The following is a 22,519-nucleotide window of genomic DNA, read 5'->3' as shown; positions in this document are numbered from 1 at the left end:
CTCCCCTCAGCTGGGAGTTCCTCCTGGTGACATTTGCTATGAGAGGAGCAGATTTAGTCATCTCCATGCGTGGAGTTATCCCAGCTTCCCACAGGGTCTGTGCGGAGTCCCATGCTGCAGCCAGCTGTGCCCTGATACACTCTCTGGAGCCCTGCTCCTCTTTGCCCCTTTGCCTGGCAAGGTGGCATTTTAGGGGCTGGTCAAAAGTCCCTCCTGGCAACCTCCAGGGAAGCTCAGTGGTCCTGTGGTGAGTTGAGGACAAGACAGAATCCCCATGAGGAGCACATAGGAAGGAATAGCTGTCCTAATGTTAACACAGTGGTGAACTTGTCCCCGTTCCTGAGCACAGTGTGGGCTCCCGGGGCTCCTTCTCTGCTTGGTTCCAGCATCTCTTCCCTGCAGGTCTGTTGTCATCTTATTGCAGGGGTTCCATACTGTTGTCTCCTGTTGCAAAAGTTTCACACCTTCTTGCTGTTTCTCATGGGCATCTCCTCAGAGCACTGACTCTTTCTTCTCCACAAAGCAGCCAACTGCCTCCAGTTCCCCTCTGAACCACCCACCCCACTCTTTTATAGCACTCTTCTCACTGGTCACAGCTGTGGCCTGTTCAAGTCAGGCCTGCTCCTGATCTTTAATAATTGGCCCAGCTGCAGCTCCTTAGGGGTAAGATTACTTTCTACACTATCTTCATTTCCTTATATTCTACCCCCCAAACAGGTCCATCCCAACTCCATCCACATCTGTGCCGTGACGGTGGAGTACGAGACCAAGACGGGCCGCCTGAACAAAGGGGTGGCCACCAGCTGGCTCAGGAGCAAGGTGCCCGGGCAGCAGGGGAGCAGCTCCCTGGTGCCCATGTACGTGCGCAAGTCGCAGTTCCGGCTGCCCTTCAAGCCCAGCACGCCCGTGATCATGATCGGGCCGGGCACCGGCATCGCGCCCTTCCTCGGCTTCATCCAGGAGAGGGCCTGGCTCAAGCAGCAGGGTGAGTGAGTGAGTGCCCAGGGGCTGGAGCTGCTGCAGGGCTCTGTGGCAGCAGTTTGGTGCCTCCAAGGTGCAGCTTTGCTGCTCTTGTGGCTAGTGGGTCCAGCCAAAAGCAGAGTGCTGGGGCAGGGTGAATAGGGCCGAGGGGTTTTGTCCACACAAGGGTGTTCTTTCCTGTTCTTGGCCACTGAGGATGTTTGGGGGTGGACAGACCTGGAGCACTTGTCTGATCTCTGCCACTATTGTCAATCAAAGGCGACTCCAACAAAGAGGGGAGAATGATCCATCTGACTCCATCATCAGAAGGCTAATGAATTACTTTATTATACTATACTGTGTACATTTCATCTAAACTTAATCTGCCATGCTCTCACTCTTGCTCACAACTGCACAGAACTGCACTCATCTCTGATTCTCTCGTGACTCTCCCATGACAGTCTGACACACACACACACACACACTTCTTGGCCCTGATAGGGCAAGGGAACAAAACACCATCACTTTGGTAAACAATCTCCATACTGCATTCTACTTTAGCACAACACAGGCACAGCAAGCGAGATAAGAATTGTGTTTTCCTTCTTCTCTGCTTGTCTCACAGGTTCTCTCTGTTCAGAGGGCATGTGAATACCACATGCCACCACCCCACCTCCAAGTAACTCCAGTCAGATCACTCAGACTTGATTCTAAAGCCTGTGGCCGCTGCTGAGAATCAGTCCTGAGCTTCCCCTTGTAATCAGAAACCATCATGCAGCTCTGCGAGCCCAGGGTGGGGGAGAGCACAGGGCTGGGGGCTGCTGGGGGTGTCAGGGCAAGGGGAGGTTGGGAAGGGGCAGGGCTGGGGGCTGGCAGGGCCCAGCTGATGAGGGCTGTGTGACCCACCCTGCAGGCAAGGAGGTGGGTGAGACAGTGCTTTACTATGGCTGCCGCCACGAGCACGAGGACTACCTGTACCGGGAGGAGCTGGCCCGCTTCCAGAAGGAGGGAGTGCTCACCCAGCTCAACGTGGCCTTCTCCAGGGACCAGGCTGAGAAGGTACCACACTGTTCCTCCTGCCACTTGTTCCTGCTGCCCACCATCACTCCCATGGCAGGCAGGAGCACCCAGCACTTGCCCTGCCTCCCAGAGCCATGAGCACAGCCTTGCCTTCCCTCCCTCTCAAAGGTCTGTGGTGTGGGGGCTCTGCTCCTCTCCCCTCACTCCCACCATGTTTCCTGCCAGGTTTATGTCCAGCACTTACTGAAGAAGAACAAGGAGAATGTCTGGAAGCTGGTTAACGAGGGGATGGCTCACATCTACGTGTGCGGGTAGGTCTGGGCACAGGATGGGGATTTGGGGGCAATTCTCAGGAAGAAGAGCGTGACTCAGTTTCCCCAGCTGTGCATTACAAGCCCTGGGAGGGTTATGCTGTCCTGCTTCAGAGGAGGGCAGGGGGCTGGGGTGAGCATGCCCTCCAGAGCTGGAGGAGGCTCTGTGGCTGTGCTCTGGTGTCTCACTCACTCCGTGTTTGCAGCGACGCCCGGAACATGGCCCGGGACGTGCAGAACACCTTCTACGAGATCGTGTCCGAGTTTGGGAACATGAGCCAGCCCCAGGCCGTGGACTATGTAAAGAAACTGATGACAAAGGGCCGCTACTCCCTGGATGTGTGGAGCTAAGAGCGGGGCTGGCGGGGCCAGGGAGAGAACAGGTCCCCAGGCGTGGGCCAGGGGAGCTGGCAAGTGCCTGCTCGCCCACTGCTGCTGTGGGTGACGGTGTGGTCCCCAGCCCACGGCTACCCCGGTGTCACTCCCAACCCTCCCTGGGCCTCGGCCTTCCCTCGGGGCAGGCTGGGCCCCCAGAGGGTGAAAAGGGTTGAGAGGGGCAGGGGGGTAGCTCAGGCTGCTGTCCAGGAGCTGCGGTGTCACCGGCACCTCAGGGTGCACCCCATGGCACCAGCGTTGGCCTTGAGGCCAGGGACACGGCCACAAGGGACAGACACTGCCAGGGAGTCCTTCCCTGGACACGAGGTGGTGCCTTATCCCCGGGGCTGGAGCCCAGCCTGGCCTGCAGGGACAGCAGGGGGTGGAGGGGCTGTGCTGGGGCTGGGATTGCAGCTTTGCCTCCCTCCTGCCACCCTGTCTGCCCAGCCCTGACATGTGGGGCTGGCACTGGCTCTGGGCACAGAGCTGTCCCATGGCCCCAGCAGCATATCCTGCTCCATTCCTGCTGCCTGCCCTGGCTCCAGCAGCAGGGGGAAGCTCCTCTCCCTGTGGAATACAGCTGGTTTGGAGGTGGGGTCTCAGCCCGTGGGGGCCCTGCCTGCTCCCCTGAGCCCAGCCCCTCCCTCACACCATGTACGGTCATTTTTTAAATACGGTTTTTATTTTGAACATCTTTGTGATTTTAGCATGGAAAACAAAAAAAAAAAAAAAAAACCAAAACCAAAAAACAACAGAAACCCCAGACTTCCAGGCTGTCCAATGATTGTAAATTATTTAAATACATTTACCCTTGGAATAAAAATCCTGTGTCTGGAGTTTGCTTCCTGCATCTCTCTGCTCAGCCAGAGGGAAGAAGGAGGCAGGAGGAGCAATGGATAACCAGGAGGAAATCTGGGGATGTGGTGGCAGCTCTGGGTTTAGGCTGAGCTGGGTGCAGCCCCTACCCTGAGTGCTGGGCTGTGAGGGGAGGGAGGATGGCAGTGGGGGGCTCTGGACTGGGGTGCAGCTGTGCCCAACCTGCTCTTTGGTTCTTCCAGAGCTCCCGGTGCTGGTACAGCTGGTACAAGGTGTCTCTTCCCCACCTCCTGGGACGCTGAAGTTCTGCTGGGCTCCTTGGGTGGCCACAGCCTGTGCAGACTGGGGCAGGAGCACCCCCTGCAGCTCAGGCTGGTGGAAGGGCACAGGGAGATGACTTTTCATAAAATCATGGGCTCATTTAGGCTGGAAAGGCCCTCCATGTCATTGAGTCCAACCCTTAACCCAGCACTACCAAACCCACCACTCAACCATGTCCCCAACTGCCACATCTACATGGCTTTTAGATCCCTGCAGGGATGGAGACTCCACAGCTGCTCTGGGCAGCCTCTGTCAGGGCTGGACAGCCCTTTTTTGTGAAGACATTTTCCTTAATATCTATCTAAACCTCCCCTGGTGAAACCTGAGGTTCTTTCCTCTTGTCCTATTGTGACAATTGCATCCTATTGCCCCCCACCTCCACCCTCCTTTCAGGGAGGTTGTGCCAGGACCCCCTTCCTGATGAACCAAAGCCACAGAGCAGAGAGTGGGAGCTGTTCCCAGACTGCTCTGGTGACCCAGGGCAGCTCCTTCCCTTTATTTTCACATCTGCAGCCTCAGGAGCTGCCAGCCCAGGCTGCTCCTTGCACAGCCCCAGCTCCTGCTCCTCCCACCCCTCCTGTGCCCCTGCCACCCCTTCCCTGTGGATTGAGGGTGAGGGAGGAGCTGGGGCAGCCCTGGAATCAGGGCTGTACACACCCCAGCTGCCCTTGGAGGGCCTCTGCCCTCAGCACACAGGGCTGGGGGGGAAAAGGGGGAGCCTCCAGCACCCCAGGAGCTGTGGGAGGCAGTCCCTGGACACTGCCCTGTCCCAGTGGGGAGCAGCAGCATCCAGAGAACTCCCAGTGCCAGGGAGGGGAGTGGCTGTCCCAAGCTGTCTGGATGAGGCAGGCAGCCAGGACAGGAGGTGCAGGGTGCTCCTGGCTGCAGCTGAGTGACGCCAGCACGGATCCAGCCCTGTGCTCCTGTCCAGGAGCAGGCCCCAAGCTCTGTCCCACACCCAGGCCTCCAAGGAATGGGATGAGACCCCAGAGTCCGGACGGAATTGAGGAGATGGGGACAGGGGATGGAGCCAGTGGGGAGAAACAGTCCAGGCCCCCACAGGGCCCCACTTCAGTTCTCCTTCGTGTCCTGGTTCTTGTTCTGGATCTTCTGGTGGACGACACGGAGGGTGGTGAAGAAGTTGCCCAGGAAGAGGATGGAGAAGGGGAGGCCGCACATGAGCACCTGTGGGGGGAGAGGCTGGGGTCAGCAGGAGGAACTGCCTGGGCATCCCCCTGCCAGGGCCCTCCCAGGAGCCTCCTTACCTGCCACTCCTTGCACTCGGGGTGCTGGAGCATGCGGAACAGGGTGATGGCATTGTAGAGCTGCCAGAACTGCAGGGGAGAGGAGATTCAGGGCAGCTGCTGCTGCTTTCAGAGCTCAGCCCCAGGCTGGTGCCTGTCCAGCTGCTCCCTCTGGGTATAAACCCCACACCAACCTTGTGTTGGATGGGCAGTGAAAGCCCATCCAGGCTCAGGGACACAGGGCTTGTTCCCAGAGGACCCCAGCTGGAGCATCCCCCCTGTTTCAGGCCAGCTGGAGCCCAAGGGCCTCAGGAAGCCTCAGAGCAGCCTTTGGCCATCAGCCTCCACAATCTGACCAAGGAAGGGCTCGATCCTTTCAGCAGCAGCAGCTCAAAGCTGGAGCTCAGGAGGGCTTTGGAAAGGCTTTGGAAGGGTTCTCACTGCAGCACCTATCAGAACCACCCCAGCTCCTCCCCAGTTGTGGTGGGTGCTTTGGAGGGAGAGGTCAGCATTTGTTGGAAGCATTTCCCTGCTGTGGCAGCCTGTGGGGGCTGTGCCCTGTCCAGGCCACCGGGCACAGCTGGGAATGTGGCACATCCCACTCCCACCCCAGGCTCTGGCCTCTTGCAAGGGCTGGGGCAGCCTCACCTGCCCAAAGAAGAGGAAGGGAAGCAGGAACGTGAGGCCTCTCCACATCCAGGACTGGAAGCCCTCTGCAAAGGATGAAGGTTTCTGTCAGGAGCTGGAATGGGCTGGTGGACAGGGGCTGGAGCCCAGCTCCTCCAAACGTGGAGGACAGGGAGGCTCAGTGCCCACACGTGCCTGGCTGAGGAGGTCCTGCCATTCCAGCCTCACTGTGGGCACTGGCAGGGGGGACAGTGGCAGGGACCCCCAATCCAACACAGGGCTCTGGGCTCCAGTGGAGCTGGCCCTCAGCTCCTGCCCTCAGGTGTCATGTCTGAAGGAGCTTCCTGGGGAAACCTGGGATGCCCAGAGCCACATCCACTGCCACTTCACATCCTGAGGGAGCCAGCTATGGGCTGGTGGTCCCAGCAGAGCAGGAGGAGGGGGACAAGCATCCTATGGGGTGGGGCTGCTCCACAGGAGATGGGACAGCATCTCTGGGATGCCTTGGTTTGACTTGTAGCTTTTACTCTTCCTGCCACTGATGAAAGTGACCTCAAATCAAAGTGTCACCATTCCCTTCAGCAGAACCCACAGCTCCCAGTGAGCTGAGCACCAGCAAGGGGCCATCCCACTCACCCACAGTCAGGTCCATGTTGTGCCTCTCTCCCAGCGCTCGCAGCCGGTACAAGCACCCACTCTGGTAGTAATACTGCAGGAACTGCACAAAGCCTGCAAGGAGAGCATGGCTGCTGTCAGGAGCTGCCCAGGGATCACCTTCAGCCTCAGCATCATCCCACGAGGCCAAGGGAACTGCCAGGTGAGCTGAGAGCTGAGCAGCTGCAGCCAGGTCTCTGTGTGTAGAGCTCTGCAGGCACTCCCAGCACCTGGGGGTCAGTCCCTGTCCCAGCACACATGGCAGCACTTACTCTGGTACATGGAGAAGGAGAGAAACTGGTTCCTGAACATCTGGTACATGAGCCCATCTGGCCTGTGGAGAGACAGTGCTGGCTGGGGGACATGGGGCTGGGAGGGGACAGCCAGCCCTGCCTGTCCCACAGCCCAGGCAGCCCCTCCAGGGGACAAGGGACACAGACTTACCACGTCAGCATGACACCTGAGAGGAAGGTGGAGATGTAGTGATGGAAAACCCACCAGCCTTTGATCCTGGAGGGCAGACACAGAGAAGCACCGTCACATCTGGAGCGTGAATCCAGAGCCAAAGGCAGCCTGGAGAGTGGAGCAGCCCAGCCCCAGCCACCCCAAGCTCCCAGGGCTGGTTGGGAAATGCCTCAGAGCAGGACCCAGGGCCTCGGGGCTGGGCAGCACCAGGGCCCTTCCAGCTCCACCTGCCCGCGCCGCCCCCGCAGGAACGGGAGGTTCCTCCTGCCCCCTCCTGCGGCTCCCAGCAGGGTTTGCCACACACCCTGAGTGGGAGGGAGCTGCTCCCCTGTGACAGGCCCAGCTCCCCCAGGCCTGCAGGGAAGGCCCAGCCCCTCCCCGGGCCCAGGGCACTCACTTGGAGCCGTTGTTGATCAGGATGCTCTCGCGGATGGTGAGGGTGCAGTAGTACCACACCAGGAGGAAGTTGAAGACAGCGTCTGTCACCCTGGGTGACACGGAGCAGGGTGTAAAGGCACATGCTGAGGGCACAGGCACGGTGACAGCCCGTGGGACACCCACCCCAAGGGAAGGGACCTGCTCCCCACCGCCCACCATGGCCACGCAGCCACAAAGGCCACACCATCTCCAGATGCTTTAGCAGGATCTCCCGTTCAGCTCTGGATATTCCAGGGTGGGAGAGAAGGGCAGGGAGGAGATCTCTGCCCAGCACCAAGCCAGACTCACCTGGAGTTGAGGAGGAACCGACAGGAGAAGGAGACAATGAGTAGGATGATGGTGAGGTAGAGCTTGAACTTCTCGTACTCATCTTTATATGCAAACCTGCAGGGAAGCACAAGGGCAGGCTTGGAGCAAGGAGGCTGCTGGAAATCTGTGTCCTCCCATCCCATCTGGCTGGGCAAAGTGATGTTTCTGGGAGACACTCAGGAAGAACCTTGCCTTGGGGGTATGTCTGAGAGCAGAGCACATCAGGCTGCTTCCTCACAGCTGGGACACGTCTGAGCTCCCCAAACCACCCCAGCCTGGGGGTGGCCCTGGTGGGGAAGATGGGCAGACTGGGATGTGCACACATCTCCAAGGGGAGGATTGGAACAGAGGGAGAGGGGAGTGGCTCCTGGCTGGGCATCTCTGGCAAGGGAAAGGCCCCAAGGGGCCAAAACCAACTTCTGGTGTTTCCCCAAGGGAAGAGGAGGGGACTACCCACTGTCTGTCTTTCCTGGAAGTTCCTAATACAGTGGAAACACGGACATGGCTTTGGTGGAGGATCCCATTAACTTGTCAGAGCTAATAGTCCAACCCAGCCCAGCAACAGGAATGTGAGGGGGAGCCAAGGATTTGGCTGATTCTTGGGAAGTGATGCAGAAAACAGCTCAGGAAGGGAATCTACACCAGGTGAGCCAAGCCAGCCCCGTGTCTGCCTGGGAGGAGCTGTTGTTCCTGGTGCCAAGGGGATCCCAAGCCAGGAAAATCAGAGGAGCAGCAAGGAGGGGCCGTACTTGGCCTGTTTGCTGAGCAGTGTCACGTTCACATTGCCAAGCACCAGACTCAGGTACAACCTGGGGAGAGAGCAGAGCGTGAGGACAAGGACCTGCCTGTGGAGCTGTCCCCTCTTGTGCCACCAGTGGGGCCAGGGATGAGCCCTCAGGTGCTTCCACAAACCCTCTGGAATCCCCTCCCACGGGCAGGGGGACGGGTGGGGGAGCACACAGCCCACCTCCCACAGCCACCAGGGCTTCTCCTCGGGCACAACCACTGTGCAAGGATGGGTGATGGCCATGGCCAGGCAGAGGAGTGAGGGGCAGCACTGCTGGCTCCTGCCCAGGTGTCCTGGGGGAGCCCAAGTGGAGCAGCACAGCTGTGACACCGCTGGGTGCAGGGTGACAGCTCCGGGGTCTGTGCCTTAGAGCCACAGGGATGTGGAGGGTGGCCCTGGTGGCCCACCCAGAGCTGAGGTGCCTTCTCACCCGTTCTTCTTTGGCAGATAGGCCTCCATCTCAAAGAACACGTTCTGCCTCTCTTTAATCAGGCTCTGGGTCTCTTGGATGGATGCTTCCTGCTCGGGAGTCGCCTGGGCTTTGCATCTGGGGAGCAAACACAGGCACTGGCACCAGGAGAGCCTCTGGAACGTGACCAGCACGTGCTGGCACTCCACAAGTGACTGACTGGGGCAAGGACACCCCAAGGACAGGGAAGGTGCATGGGAGGCAAGTCCACAACTCCATCTGCAGGCCGAGCTCCTCTGTCAGGCTGTGATGTTGCTCAAGAGGAGGGAGCAAGGTGAGGCCAGATGGGGGTCTCACCCTTAGCAAGGATGGGGAGAGCTTTGTGCAGGAGGGGAGCAGTTCATGGTACCTGCAAAACCCTTGCAAGCTCTGAACTGCAATCAGGGCACAGGAAAGGGGGGCTGGGGAAGAACAGCCTCCCCACAGCTCCTGCCTGCAGAGAGGTTTGGATTTGAGGCATGAGGGGAGCTCAGCAGCCCCGTCCTTGCTGCTCTCCCCTCCTGTGCTGTCACAGAGCACTGACTCACTTTTTGAGGGAGAGGGACAGCTCCTTCAGCCGCTTCTTCTGCCGGGCGATGGAGCTGGAGATCCCATCCTGCAGCTTGGTCAGCTCCTCGAGTTTCTGCTTGTACAGCTTGTGGTTGTCCTGGGAAGGAGAGACCAGCACATGTTAGAGCTGCCTGCCCAGACACCCCTGTCCTTGGGCTCTCTATGATGCTTTTGTTAAAAAATGTCCTTAATTTCACCTGTGCTGCTGCTGGGTCAGAGGAGGGGTGGCTGCAGAAGGCCAGGTGTGTTTGGGGACAGCCTGCAGCCAGCCCTGCTTCCATGGGGATGCCCAGCCCCAGCCCCAAGCAGGATATCCACAGGATGTTCCCGTGCTCAGGACACCAATGACTGCACACAGCAGATGGGAAAGATTTGGGAATAAACGCTGGGTGGGCCAGGGTACAACTGTGGGACCACAGTGGCGTTGAGTGCTGGGACAGGATGAGCAGCTTCTTGTGCCTCCAGCTCTCCCAGCTCGTGGCTTTGGGGGCTCCACCTGTGCACCCCTGGGAGGCTGGAAGGAGCCTGTCCATGAGCTGGACAAAGAGGAAGGCTCCCAGCAGGGCTGCAGCCAAGTGCCCTGTAACCCAACCACACCTGGACAAGGCTGGCTGCATTTCTCCACTATTTTTAGTAGGGAAAGGGGAGAGCTGCTGGATCAATGCTGCTGCTGCTTGTCCAGGTCAGCAGGAAAACAGCCTCACCTCGGCCACAGCAGCCTGAGTGCCACCTCCAGCAGGGAATGACACGCTGCTCACACCAACCCTTGGACTAGACCTTGGCACAAACAAATTCTAACCTCTGTGGCTCTTATCAACCACTTGATCACCAGATTTTAAAAGTTGTTCCCAAAGGAGAAAGGTGAAACCAAGAGCAGAGGAGAGAACCCTTCTCCCTCTGGTGACAAGCAGCAGCAAGGAGGGAACGGATCCCAGATAGTCCCGGTTCCACAGCAGTGATTTATGTCCCTGATTTATCCGAGGACATTCCCTGCTTGACCATCAAGCTTTCCTGCTGCCATCTAGAGTCACCTCCTCCTGGCTCTGGAGTTAACTGTGAGCAAGTGGCTTTTGTGACAAGTCCTTTAGCCGTGCCAGCATCGGAGACAGCCTGGGTGAGGAGTGACCCGGGAGGAGGTGTCCGAAGGGAAGGGCGGGCGCTGACTGGCTGCACTCAGGGCTCGGAGTGGGCGACCCGGGACATCCACGCAACCCCTATGGAGCAAGAGGAGGTTTCTCAAAGCCTCCCTTGCCCCAGATCTGGGCACAGCAGCGACGTGCCCGCAACAACATCCGCTTCACCCCGCTCTCGGGGGGGAAGGAGGGGGAAAGGGAACGGGCGCAGCTGCAGCCGAGTGACCTGAGCGGCAGCAGGAGATGGTTGGCCAACCTTTCCCTTGGGTGACCCTGTGTGAGCTGAACCCTGCCCACTCCTTCTCCGGCAGGCAGCGCCCTGGGGATTACACAAAGCAGGTGGAAGCACCTCTGACACCGGTCACCTTCCTGGCACGGAGCCCCCGGCCAGCCCGGCGGTGACAGGGGACGGCAGTGGGGACACGGCGCCGGGCTGAAGCGTGCCTGGAGCGTTCCGGGAGCGCTCGGCTCTGCTAGCCGGTGTCCCCGCGGGGCTGGCTGTCTCCGGGCTGCCCCGAGCCGGGCTGAGAGCAGCGATAAGGACTGAAACAGCATCTGCGCACCTCGTCCGGCCGTGCCACGCCAGGCACCGCCGCTCCCCGCAGCAAAACCGGGAGATCTGAGGTGTCCACGCCACGTCCGCGGCGGGCTGGGGCATCAGACCCGGGAACCCCGCTCCTCCGGAGCCCCGCGCCCCGGCACAGCCCGGCACAGCCCGGCACAGCCCGGCACAGCCCGGCACCCCTGCCCTGCTCCGAAACGCTTTGCCCCAAGGCACACGGCTCTTACCCGAGGGCTGGGGCACGGGGGGAAAGCACCCGGACTGCAGCGGGGGCAGCCCGACTCCCGCCGTGCCCGCCGGGGATGCTGCGGGGCACCCGCGGGGGATCCCCCACCCCCGGTGCCGGTAACCGCGGCGTGCCGCGCTCGGCCGGAGCGCTCCCCCGGCCCGTGCCCGGGGTGTCCCGGGGCCGGTGGTACCTGGATGCGCTGGTAGCCGTCCTGCAGCTCCTCCCACTCGCGCAGGCACTCGGCGAGCGAGGCGCCCCAGGCCATGGCGGCGATGGCGGCGGCGGTGACCGGCCCGGCCCGGCCCGCGGCGACGGGCGGCGCTGGCCCCGCCCCCTTCCGGGCACGCCCCGGGGCGGGGCCGAGGGCGGGGCCTCTTTTATTCCGTGTTTCCCTCTAGAGCGGAGCCTGGAAAACGAGAAATTCCCTCTAAAGCGGAGCCTGGAAAACGGGAATTCTCTCGAATCGCAGCCCTCGGCTGGAGCACGGGCCGTGTGAGGTGCGCCGGGCTCGCTCCCAGCTGGGGCAGCTCTCGGGGTGCGCTCCCGGCCCTGGGCGCGCGTGTCAGAATGAGAAACAAACCCACCGCTAAATCCCAAACACAGAGTGCTGCAAAGGCAAGGAGGGTTTTCTGTTGTTTTATTTTGTGATTCAAAGTACAGAATTCGGAGTGCTGTAAGAGAAAGGACGGTACTGATTTAGGTACTGGTTGAGGTTTCATGTGGCAGCACTGGGGCTTTAAAATCACCACCTCTGCCCAGAGGTTGGGTTGTACGATTAGAAGGCAGCAGATGGGAAGGGTGAACTTGTCAACAACCCAGCCAGCGAGGCTGTGAGAGGCCGTGGTGGCTGAGAAGGCACTCACAGGGCACAGGGACTTCTGAAACAGGGAAATTCTCTGGTCACCTCTCTGAACTGGAGGTGGGCACTGTCAGACTCTAAATTTACTATTCCAGACCTTGAGTAACAAACCCTTACAGGGATAACCCTACTGACTGCCCCACAGCTGTGGTTATAATCCCCTTTGCTTACAAAAGAATCAAGCTGTGTCTAATGGGCCACATCCTGCAGGACTTGCATTCCCCAAACCTCCTCCAGCACAGGTGAGTTCCCCAGGAAGCTCCAGATCTTGACCCAAAATGACATGGAGCTAGAGGAAAGCTTTTCCATTACATTTGGGTCTTTTTTCACACAGCTTTCAAGTAACTTTCTCCCCAGAGAGGGGAAGGGAAGTGGCTTTGCCCACGGGATGTTCTCTGTCAGTAATTTGGTTCAGACACGTCTGTGACTGGGTACCCATAGATTTGGGTCTCCCAGGCTGAGAGCTGTTCCACAAAGCCCCGGTGTGGTCTCATGTTCATTTTGCATTTCAGAAGGTATTTCCAAGCTCTCTGCAAACAGAAAGAAAGTGGAGAAGTGTTAGGAATTGAACAGAAAGTGAATCTTGGGCATTTTCACAAAGCAGCTACACTTCAGTCAACACAGCTTTGTATTTGCTGCCTGTGCTGGACAGCAAGAACCTGCAGAGAGGAGTTTGGTACCAAAGTGGAGACAGGCTGGATCCAGATGTGACCCTGAGAGAAACCTTTGGTGCCAAAGTGGGGACAGGCAGGATCCAGATGTGACCCTGAGAGAAACCTTTGGTGCCAAAGTGGGGACAGGCTGGATCCAGATGTGACCCTGAGAGAAACCTGTCCCCTTCATGCTCTGCTCTCCTGGATATGAGGACAGCTCAGGCTGTTTTCACTACTGAGTGTTATTCTCCTCTGCTGGAGCAATGCAGTCCTGGATTTTCCACCCTAAAATGCTGTTCCTTCCACAGATGATGAGCAAAGCAGTGAAGTATCAGCCATAAAGGTTATAAAGCAATGAAGGTTATCATGTTTTTGGATTGGTGTGACCTGATGTGGCAGAGCAGTTATGACCTCGCAGTTATCCCACTGTAATAATTACAGTAATCTTAATTATTTGTTAGCTCTAAGTAATCACCTAGAAACTCTGACACACACAGGGCAGATCCACCAGCATTACTCCAGCTCCTTCCCTGGGTTTTCCTGTCAGTGCTCATCTTCCTGCTTGTAAAAGAGTTTGACCCCTGCACTTGGAGGGTTGCTTAAGGGAAATGAGACCAAAGGTCAGCAGATAGTGCTCCATTGGTTTGTTTTTCTAATCTTGCTGATTCTGCAGGCTGTGAGGCTGATATTCCAATATTTACTCCTCTGGGTTCACAATGTGGGTGTCTCTGGTTCCCCTGGACTCAATAGATCTACTCACATATTTCTCACTAATAGAATCAGGGACTGCACATCCCAACTCTGCCTTGGTTTTGCCTTTTTGGAAGCTTTCAAAGATCTTTGCTTGGATTGGCTGGAGGATCACAGAAATCTGTTGCAAGCACTGCCCTGTCAATATTTTCTTTCTCTTTTAGGTTTCTCTTTTTTTGGCATTTAGTAAAATGCTGAGACCAACCTGTTGATGCCAACTGAGGGGAATGGCAAGGCTCAGGCTCTGACTTTTGCACTGCTATTGGAAGCACATTCTGTGATTCAGTGAGTGAGTGGCTGTTATCAGCCTGCAGGAGCAATCACATCCCTGTTAGTGCAGGGGCTGAGCCCTGTCTGAGCCCTGCTGGCACCCTCAGCCTCTAATTACCCACTGGCACACAGCCATGGAAAGAGCTTTCCTCTTACATTGGACATGTTTGCACAAAATCAATCACCTTATCAGATACAGACCCAGCTTTAGTGAAGTTTGGATCAATCCCTTCAAGCTCCTGAACTTTCCAAACAAGGGTGAGCTTTTTAAGGACAGGCTGGTCAGTTGCCATGGGAACTCTCCTGCTCCCTGTTAGGAGGCACCAGGAGATGCTGCCTGTGTGTTGTATGCAAAGGGAGAAAGGTCTGGCACCAGGGGAGAGGCCACCAGGCTCTTGTACAGCCAGGCTGTTCCCAGCCATCCTTCACTAATTTCTTTCCTTATTGAGAGCTATGGAACAGCCTGTACTGGCCATCTGACCTGCACATCCCCTCTGGGCAGGTGTTATCCCATTGCAGATTTCTATACAGGACTGTCTGTGGGAGGGGATTGGTTCTGGAGGAATAAAAAAGGATTTTGGAAGGAGTCAGTGCTGAAGTCAATGGTAAATGAGAGCCCTGCAAACAGTGGGTTCTGAACTCCTCTAACATCATGGAATTAAGAGATAGGATTAACTGCAGCAGCTTCCACTCTTTCCTTCAAATCCAGGAGATAAATACCATGTTCTGTATCCACAGCTTTGCTTATTTAGCCCCTTAGTTAAGTAGGAAAAACAAAAATATCACAAGTTCTAGAGTAAGCACTCATAGATCCAAAACCACACCTAATCCACCTCCTTCATGGTCTCAAATCATATAATCAGTTCCATCATCAGGTGGATATATGCATGAAGTCACAGAGAATGTCTTATTACTGCACTGATGGGGTTTCAGAAGGAGGAGGGAAGTGCAGAGGCAGTGTGTGTGGCACTGTGACAGGGACATACCTGCAGGGAGAAGCGGCAGGAGTGCATCAGATAGGCCATGGTGGCCGTGCTGCTCCGGCTGATCCCCAGGCTGGAGAACACCAGCACTGCTCCCACATCCAGCTGAGCATCTGAGCCAAGAAATGCCAGTCACAAATTAGTGAGCTGGGAAATGGAGCTCCCCGTGGCACTAATTTGGTGACAGCTGACAGGGGGACTGCAGCCTGAGAGACAGGAGCCCTCAGGAGCCCTGACAGCAGCAGATGGGCACTGCCAGCTCCCATTTCTGTAAGCATTTGCCTTTCTTAAAAATCCACAGTTAAAACGTGGCCTTGAAGAGCAGCACCAATGACAATGACCAGTCAATGCTTCATTACACATCAGTGTCACCCTCACATCGGGGATCTGAGGAGAAGTGGTCTTTCATGACCTACCAGCTGTGGTCAGCATCACAAACTCTCTCCAGACAGGTCTAAAGGTACTGAAATTCTATTTTGCCTGGAAGGTTGCATATTTAATGAATAACTTTTTAATTCTTTCTCTCCCTCTCTAGACAGAATGATGTTTTTAAAATATTAGCAACTGAACTCCAGAATTCATAGAGCAAAACCTTTTCTTTTAGTGCTGTCAAGATGTTTTTTTTGTTTTTTTTTCCCAAGTACTAAGCCAGCATTTTAAAACTCATTTCTATTGTGAGGCACTACTACTGTCCTAAGATCTGGGTAGAACTGGCCTCACTCCAACACACACCTGGCATGAGGACATGCACACTCCTCTTGGAGTATGTGGAGAGCTTTAGTCTCGTGTTCTGGTTTGAGTAATCTGCTCTCCACTGCCAAATAAACAGTTCCACTATCAGGTAAACAATGGAACACTTCCACAAGTGCAGCTAATAGGCTCTTGTAGTCTGGTCTGGAAACAGCCACAAATCATGTGTAATGTCAGAAGGAAACTTCTGAAATACTACTGGGAAAAAGCATGAGGCACAATGAGAGGCATGTCAACATTCAGGGGCACCAAATAATGACATTCAGTTCAGGACTACAAAATGATATCCTCAAATGGTGTTTCTTTGTGTGCAGTTGTCATGTCTGATATTGTACTAGGGTTAAGCTCTGTGGGGACAGGGTGGTCTTTTGCTTCTGGCTCTGTCCAGCACAGCTCAGCAGGGCCTTGGTCTGTGGCAGGTGTTATTTGATAAGCCAAATAAAAGATAACAACATGGTTGGACAGCATCAGGATGGAGCTGCAGGAGCCTGAGCTGCAGGCACTGAGCTGCAGAGTGTGTTTTTTCTTGTCCTATCTGATGTAATCAGCTGAAGGCAGGTTCATGCTGTCCAACCTGAAAGTCTTCCTGTGCCCTACAGTGGGTCTGCACTGCAAATCACAAAGATTATCAATGCCTCGTGCTGAGCTCTCTAATGTGTGTTATTTGAAGTCTGCTTCAAATAAAGCTCTGCTGGGTGAAGATTTGGGCTGGTAAGAATCAAAAGAGTAAGAGGGAATCCTATGAGCCCTGGTAGATTCCCTGCTTCAAAGATTTGGGTGGAAAGCTCCCTGTTATCAGAGTGAGGTATCCTTTAAGGTGAGCAGGGATATCAGAGTCAGATGCCCTGTAAAATCTCCTCTCTGTCCATCAGGCTGGTTAGAGAGGCAGCTCTGGTATCCATCAGGGTGTGGGCGTGCTTACCCTCCTGTCTGGGCTTCCTGTCACTCCCATCTAATATCCTACAGTGAGCAAGGACTCAGGAATTCCAGATCAGGATCCACTCACCTATGAAATGAGAAATGGTGGGGAAGGAAGAAAAAAGATCTGCTTCGAGTGAATCAGGAACAGATACATGGAGGGATTTACCTTCTTCTGCAAACCTGGAAAAAGAGCACACAGACCCCATGGAGCAGAGGAGCAGCCTTGACAAGATGTGCTTTTTGGAGGCAAGGTGATCATTTTGTTTGCTGTTACATTTGTGAGTTTTATAATCATCAACATCATTATCATGATAAGGGATTTATTATGGTGAGGCACAGAGATGTTTGTAACACAGAACCACTTTAATCACTGATTTTCCATTTCAATGGTATCAGTATTGATGCCTTAACCTACAGATAGATAACCTACAGAGAGAGAAGTGAAAACAGATGAACTGAAAGCAGATGTGCTTTCACAGAGTGTGTGGGGCCTCTTTTGTGGGGCCCCCCAGTTCCCTTCATGTGGGTTTCTATGGCAGCATCTCCTCCTTCCACAGACTCAGAGAGGCAAAAAATTGGTGAGGAATTTCCAAAATGTGGAAGCACATCATGCAGAGGGCACAGGAATATTACCCACAGCGCAGAGACATTCCTCTGGAGCCAAAGGCATGAGAAATGTCTGCTGGTACCTGTGTCCTGGGGTGGGTAACTGGATTTGTTACTTTGTTTGGGTCACCACCTTGAGAAATGCCCCTGGGTTTTTCACTGTGTGAAACTGCATTCCAGCAAGGCCTGCAGACTGGGCTGTCTGCTCATGGACAGAGCAGGTAAGGAAGGAAGACCAAAAATGTGACATATTGCTGACTTAGCTTTTACACAGATGTGTTGGTAAGATTTTTCTCTGAAAGCTATTTAGAGATACAGGTTTTTCCTGAAGAGTGGTGGTATGTGATAGACTTGAAATACCAAGGGCTTCCCAGTCCTCCTCTTACCCAATTCACCCATGGCATGGTCAAGGCCTGCAGGACTGTTTTGCTGTTGTGCTAACTTTAGAGCAGAAATGAGAAAACTGAGCATGAAATGGCACTGAAATCTGCAGAGGTTTCCTTGGAAGGCCAAAGGCACTGAGTCCTCTGCCAATAAACTCTGTGTCACCTCATTTTTTCACATCACAGACACTGGTGAGGGTAAGCCTTGAACTGTTTAACTTACAGTGTTACAGGCTGTTCAGAGACGTTGACCAGTGCTTTGATCCTCAGATCTTTCTGAATTTGTTTGTCACTGGCCTGCTTGAAATTGCCCATATATAGCTTTGCAGGCAGTATTTCTACAGGGTATGGCTGGAAGGTGTCTAGCTCCTGCCAGAAAGAAACCACAGGCTCAGATTAGAGAGTGTCTTTGCTCCCATTAGCTCAATCAGTTCTTAAACAGAAGTCATGTGAAGAGTTGAACAGGCACTTAGTCAGCAGCCCATGACATATTTTAGTGTAATGATTCATTCAATCACCTGGATTTGCTGTATTTTGAAGTCTTTGCTAGTTCTACTGAGAATATTTAACTGCCTCACTGTTGTTGTGGCATTACTTGAAGCAAATCCCAACTAAGCAGGAGGTGGAATACATTCTTTCCATTGTCTGGAGGGGCTGCAGCAGACAGATTCCTTTGATGTTCTCCCTGGTTACTGTTTACAAGGCTAAATGAAATCATCTGCCACCTGCAGAGCTGCAGGTGCCCTGCAGTGGCACAGCACAAATCCACAGCTGCATCTGGTGTGGCAGCCTGGAGGCTGAGGAGGAAAACACACAGGCAGCCAGGGATGTGCCTTGGATACTGCTCCAGGAGCACAGAGGAGAAGTCTAACAATTTAAAGCTTCAATTGAGAGGCAAAGAGGTGCCTGTGTCCAGCTGAGTGTGAGCAGGAAGCTCAGCAGTGAATTCCCCTTCACAGGGCAGCACAAACTGAATCAATTTTCTCTCCTGTGCTGTAGCATCCCCAGGTTGGCACTGTGTCATGGGCTGTTTCCTGGGAACCAGATGGGAACAATGGGAAGACAGTACACCTTGGAATGAAATGCTCTGTTGTCCAGCTCCTTCTTAACCTGCCCTGCCTGTTCTAAATGTGCAATAAAGGGTGATTGTTTCTCATAAACCAAATAGATTGATGTTTTTAGGTGAAACCAAGCAATCAGGACACAGTGTTTGAGTGGATGGCTGTTTTCTTCCTGGGCCTTGTGAAACAAGGCACTTGTGACCCTTCCTGATGAAAAGACATGGATCACAGTGCTTGATAGGAATTGTACTTCTGTTTGAAAACATTTGCTGAGTACTATGCCAGATAACCACGTGTGAGAGAGCAACCTGCTTCCTGCCATCACTTGCTACTGTTTGTTCAGTTATCTGTACTCTCCATAGGCCAGTTTTGGGGTTATCAGGGGAACATTCCCAGCTTGTTTCCATGAACTTCCTTTCAGGCAATAGAAGAGGAAGAAGTGTGGCTGTAAAAGAATCAGTGGTGAGACTCAGAGCAAGCACAGTAACTCAAATTACATTCAATCCCTTTGTCTGAAATTACTGTCATACCAGGTTTGCAATACTATCTAACCTGAATTCACCAGCCATCACCAGTTGAATATTAATGTCATCTACTTGGAAATTAGTCTCATCTCACCTGGGGCATCCACAGTGTCTTGTGGCTCTTCAGGAAATGGTAACAGGCTGAAAAACGCCTGTAGCCTCCCTTCAGGAGGAGCACGGGGTGCCGGGTGAACTGCTCCAAGTTCCTGGCATGGAAGAGGGCATCTCTTTCCTCAGCACCTAAAGAGACCAAAGAGCTCAGTGTCTCCATCTGCCTCCCTGGCATCCACAGCAAATCCCTTTTCATTCCACCTAAAGCTCTGGAGAAAACTTTGTTAAAAGCTCAACTTATTCTTTACTTGTTGCTGCAGGTCAGTTACAGGGGGTGCTGCTTTCCCCCTCTCATCCTGCTCTTTTATTCCTCTCCTGGTTTCTTTTCTAGGACCAGATTTATTTTCCTCCCCCCATTTTTCTTTGGGAAATGCTTGTAATAAGTTTCCATAATAGGGAAGTTTTATTAATTTAAATTTAATAATCTTAGTTTTATGGAGGCCCTTTTCTTTCACCTGCTTTAGGCAAACAGGGGAAAACACTTCCAACAAAGGAAGTGTCTTAATTAAATTCTTCACAAATGTTTTAAACACCCCCCTCAGTGAAGTAGATTATGTGAGATGGCTGCTCCTCCTCTTCCTCCCAAGGAATCCATCCTGCTTCCCTCTAGCTATGTCTGCTTTAGAAATAGATCAGCACAATAGAAACCCAGTTCTGATTCTTCACACCTTCCCTCTACTGCCTCACCACTGAGCATTTAGGAACCTGCTTGTTTTATTCATTCCCCTTACACCTCCACTATTTTTTTCTTTAAAAAGTGATGTAAATCCTTGCTAAAATTCTGTAGCCTTTGTAAAGCTCAAACAGAAGTGGTTCTGCTCACAGCAGAACTCCTTGCCAAAGGATGTGTGAAAGCCAAACACTTCCATAGTTCAAGGAAAACTGAACAATGCCATGGAATTTCCAGCACTTCACATTTCTTGGTGAACCCCATCAAATCACCACCCCCATTAAAGGTAAATCTTTTTCAATATCATGAAGTGAAAGCCTTTTGTGACCCTCAAAGAAGGAAGTACTCACTCTGGGAACACACAGAATCTGAGCTGCTGATTTCAGTCTCTGAAGAAGTGCTGCTCCCTGAAAGGCAATTGTTGGACAAGCCAAATCTCAGGGAAATGTGGCCAAAAAAAGAATCCATTCCTCACATGCAACAAGGAGCTTCAGAGGATCATCCACAGATGGGAAACCAGGACTGCCAGAATGCCTTGAAATAAAACCTGGATTTTTGAAGCCTCAGAACATACACAACACAGTGAAAAAACAGAGGCAGGGCACAGTTTTTCACATAAAACTGGGAACATTTACATCTCTTCCAACAAGCTCATAAAATTAAATGAGGAATGAGAAGAATCTCTATCCAGCAGTGAGGACTGGAATGACACGGGTCACACGTACCTGTTTCTTCTTCCTCCTCCTCCTCCTCCTCCTGATTGTCAGTGGACTCCAAAAAGCCAGTGTCGTGGTCATACACCACACAGAACCTGACATAGCCCAGCTCCTCGGGATTGGGGATCACATACTCCCCCGCAGGACTCTACCAAAATCACAGAGCAATTCCATCAGGGGCACGGCTCCACTCTTCTCGGGTGGCACCAGCACTCCTGACATCTTGCAAGCTACAACTCTCCAGCTTGGGTTGGTTGGGTTTGTACGTGTGGGTGGACACGGCACTGACAGCCCCGGCTGGGAGTCAGGAATGATGCAAATCCCGCTGATTGCTCCACCAGCAGCAGCGGTGCAGATGCCAGCGCTGGCCTTGTGAGGCAAGGCTGAGCTGGGTGAGCTCTTGTGCAATGTTTTCCCTGATTTTCAGCTGCTGTGTGCCAATCCTTGGGGCTGCTGGAGCCACTTCTGCTTTGTGACAGAATACATCCCCCCAGTGGCAGCCGCGGGATCGGCCGAGCAGGGCAGGGGCTGGGACAATCCCCGTGGGTTTCAAACCAGTTTGGGCTTCCTGCTAATTGCTAAATCCAGGGGTGGTTCACACAAACAGCAATCCCCTCACCAGTACAATCCTTTGGGCTGTAACAATGTGGCTGTCATCGAATTCAAACTGAGAACGGGCATCTGAAAAAAAACCAACCAAGACAGAGCAATTGGCTTCTAAAGGTGGAATCCTCTTTGTATTTTGTCAGTAGGAATTCAGGCATCCCTCAAAGAGGTTTGGACATGTGGCACTTGGGGATATGGTTTAGGGGTGGTTATAGTGTTGCAGGGTTACCTGTTGGATGAACTTGAAGGTCTTTTCTAACCTTGATGATTGTGATTTGTTTTTTTAGAAACTGAGGCCTTCTGGTGTGGGAATAACAAACTCCAGGGTTGATGTGAGTCTGTGTGTAACACCAGCAGTGTTAGTCCTGACCCAGGTGTGCTCCTGCAGCATTGCCAGCCTCACTCCGGGGCTCTGCCCTGGAGCTCTGCCTCTGCACTCCAGCTCTGCCTCTGCTGCTCCAGAGCTGGGGAGAGGGGCACTGCAGAGACCCCAACCCCACTCCCAAACTGGCTGACTCCCTCACCAAAACAATGAATGACACTGCAATATCAGGCACCCCTCTGGGGGTATTGGCACTATGCAGAATGAATGTGGTTATCTGGAATCTTTGTGTCATGGTTGAGAAATCTAGTCCAGTTCTAAAACCTCTGGGAGCAGCAGGGGAGTGTATCCATGGGATTGATGAGAGCAGGGAGAGCTGAGCACGAGGAAAGGCAAAGCAGCACCAGCTCACAGCACCTGAAATGGGATGGGAGGAAGGTCCCAAGTGCCAGGCCCCAGAAATGGTGAGAAGTGATGTGTGTGCTTTTCCTCACAAGCCCTGTTGGCTGAGGATATCTGCCTGGGCTGAGCACAGTGCCTGGCTGCAGGCAGGGGCAGGGGCAAGAGCAGGAAGTGGGACAGGCAGGGGCAGAAGAAGCAGGCGGGGAAGCAGCAGACAGGGCAAAGACAAGTAGGGATAGGGAGGGGTATGCACAGGCAGGAGGAGGGACTGGGATGGGAGAGGCAGAGGAAGGGGCAGCAGCAGGGACAGGAACAGCAGGGGGAGGGATGGGGCTAGGCAGGGACAGGGACAGGGGCAGGGAAGGGGGCAGGCATGGACAAGGCAAGGCCGGGACAGGCCCGTGCCGCGGCCTCACCCAGCAGGCACAGGTAGTTGGGCTCCGTCAGCCGCGATCTCCACCGGTACTGGTTGATGATGTTGTAGAGGTCTCGGGGCTCGCAGAACATCACCCCCGCCATCCCCCATCTGCCCGGCTGTCGCCGACTATCGCGACACCACGCTCCCCCCTCCCCGCCCGGCCGCACGCAGCGACGCCCGCCGGTCTCCAAGGTTACCTAAGGCGGGATCTCGCGAGACTTCCCCCCCTTCCCGCCACTGGCGGT

At 54.3% G+C, this 22,519-nt stretch overlaps 3 protein-coding genes across 8 annotated transcripts in view; 1 reads left to right on the top strand and 2 right to left on the bottom strand.

Annotated features, from left to right (window-relative positions):
- LOC132337463 (NADPH--cytochrome P450 reductase) overlaps positions 1 to 3,489 on the top strand; it is a 29,916-nt gene extending 26,427 nt beyond the window's left edge. For all 5 annotated transcript variants that reach the window (XM_059866068.1, XM_059866069.1, XM_059866067.1 and 2 more), the window contains 4 exons: positions 718 to 985; positions 1,874 to 2,019; positions 2,206 to 2,291; positions 2,498 to 3,489. In XM_059866068.1, the coding sequence (XP_059722051.1) occupies positions 718 to 985; positions 1,874 to 2,019; positions 2,206 to 2,291; positions 2,498 to 2,642 (645 nt within the window). In that variant the 3' untranslated portion in view covers positions 2,643 to 3,489. The remainder of the gene's footprint in view (positions 1 to 717; positions 986 to 1,873; positions 2,020 to 2,205; positions 2,292 to 2,497) is intronic.
- A 765-nt stretch (positions 3,490 to 4,254) lies between these two features.
- Positions 4,255 to 11,589, bottom strand: TMEM120A (transmembrane protein 120A). Its single transcript, XM_059866072.1, has 12 exons — positions 11,460 to 11,589; positions 9,324 to 9,442; positions 8,758 to 8,874; positions 8,290 to 8,349; positions 7,520 to 7,615; positions 7,191 to 7,280; positions 6,773 to 6,838; positions 6,601 to 6,662; positions 6,311 to 6,403; positions 5,696 to 5,760; positions 5,069 to 5,137; positions 4,255 to 4,988 (listed from the first exon to the last, which is right to left on the bottom strand). The coding sequence occupies exons 1-12, from the start codon at positions 11,532 to 11,534 to the stop codon at positions 4,875 to 4,877; spliced, it is 1,026 nt and encodes a 341-aa protein (XP_059722055.1). The 5' UTR covers positions 11,535 to 11,589; the 3' UTR covers positions 4,255 to 4,874.
- Positions 11,590 to 11,889: 300 nt separating this feature from the next.
- On the bottom strand, positions 11,890 to 22,447 carry STYXL1 (serine/threonine/tyrosine interacting like 1). Of its 2 annotated transcripts, XM_059866074.1 has the most exons (9): positions 22,273 to 22,443; positions 21,146 to 21,207; positions 20,536 to 20,674; positions 20,161 to 20,217; positions 19,124 to 19,269; positions 17,668 to 17,813; positions 16,541 to 16,635; positions 14,788 to 14,897; positions 11,890 to 12,658 (listed from the first exon to the last, which is right to left on the bottom strand). In XM_059866074.1, the coding sequence occupies exons 1-9, from the start codon at positions 22,373 to 22,375 to the stop codon at positions 12,527 to 12,529; spliced, it is 990 nt and encodes a 329-aa protein (XP_059722057.1). In that variant the 5' UTR covers positions 22,376 to 22,443; the 3' UTR covers positions 11,890 to 12,526. The 2 variants fall into 2 exon arrangements, with proteins under 2 accessions (XP_059722057.1, XP_059722058.1); XM_059866075.1 differs by lacking the exon at positions 14,788 to 14,897 and having other exon boundaries at positions 22,273 to 22,447.
- Between the last annotated feature and the right edge of the window lie 72 nt (positions 22,448 to 22,519).

The sequence above is a fragment of the Haemorhous mexicanus genome, chromosome 22 (genome assembly GCF_027477595.1).
Source record: "Haemorhous mexicanus isolate bHaeMex1 chromosome 22, bHaeMex1.pri, whole genome shotgun sequence".
Taxonomy (NCBI): domain Eukaryota; kingdom Metazoa; phylum Chordata; class Aves; order Passeriformes; family Fringillidae; genus Haemorhous; species Haemorhous mexicanus.
This window is presented reverse-complemented; position numbering and strand designations above follow the sequence as displayed.

Bases quoted from the DNA above. Each gene is read 5' to 3' on its own strand.
- TMEM120A (XM_059866072.1), bottom strand. From the start codon at position 11,534: ATGGCCTGGGGCGCCTCGCTCGCCGAGTGCCTGCGCGAGTGGGAGGAG. The intron at 8,875-9,323 runs GTGAGTCAGTGC...TTTGCTCCCCAG, and splicing joins CTGTCCCTCTCCCTCAAAAA to ATGCAAAGCCCAGGCGACTC. The intron at 6,663-6,772 runs GTAAGTCTGTGT...GTCTCTCCACAG, and splicing joins TCAGGTGTCATGCTGACGTG to GCCAGATGGGCTCATGTACC.
- STYXL1 (XM_059866074.1), bottom strand. From the start codon at position 22,375: ATGGCGGGGGTGATGTTCTGCGAGCCCCGAGACCTCTACAACATCATC. The intron at 21,208-22,272 runs GTGAGGCCGCGG...GTTTTTTTTCAG, and splicing joins CAACTACCTGTGCCTGCTGG to ATGCCCGTTCTCAGTTTGAA. The intron at 12,659-14,787 runs GTATGTCCCTGT...TTCTGTTTGCAG, and splicing joins CCTGCCGCTTCTCCCTGCAG to AGAGCTTGGAAATACCTTCT.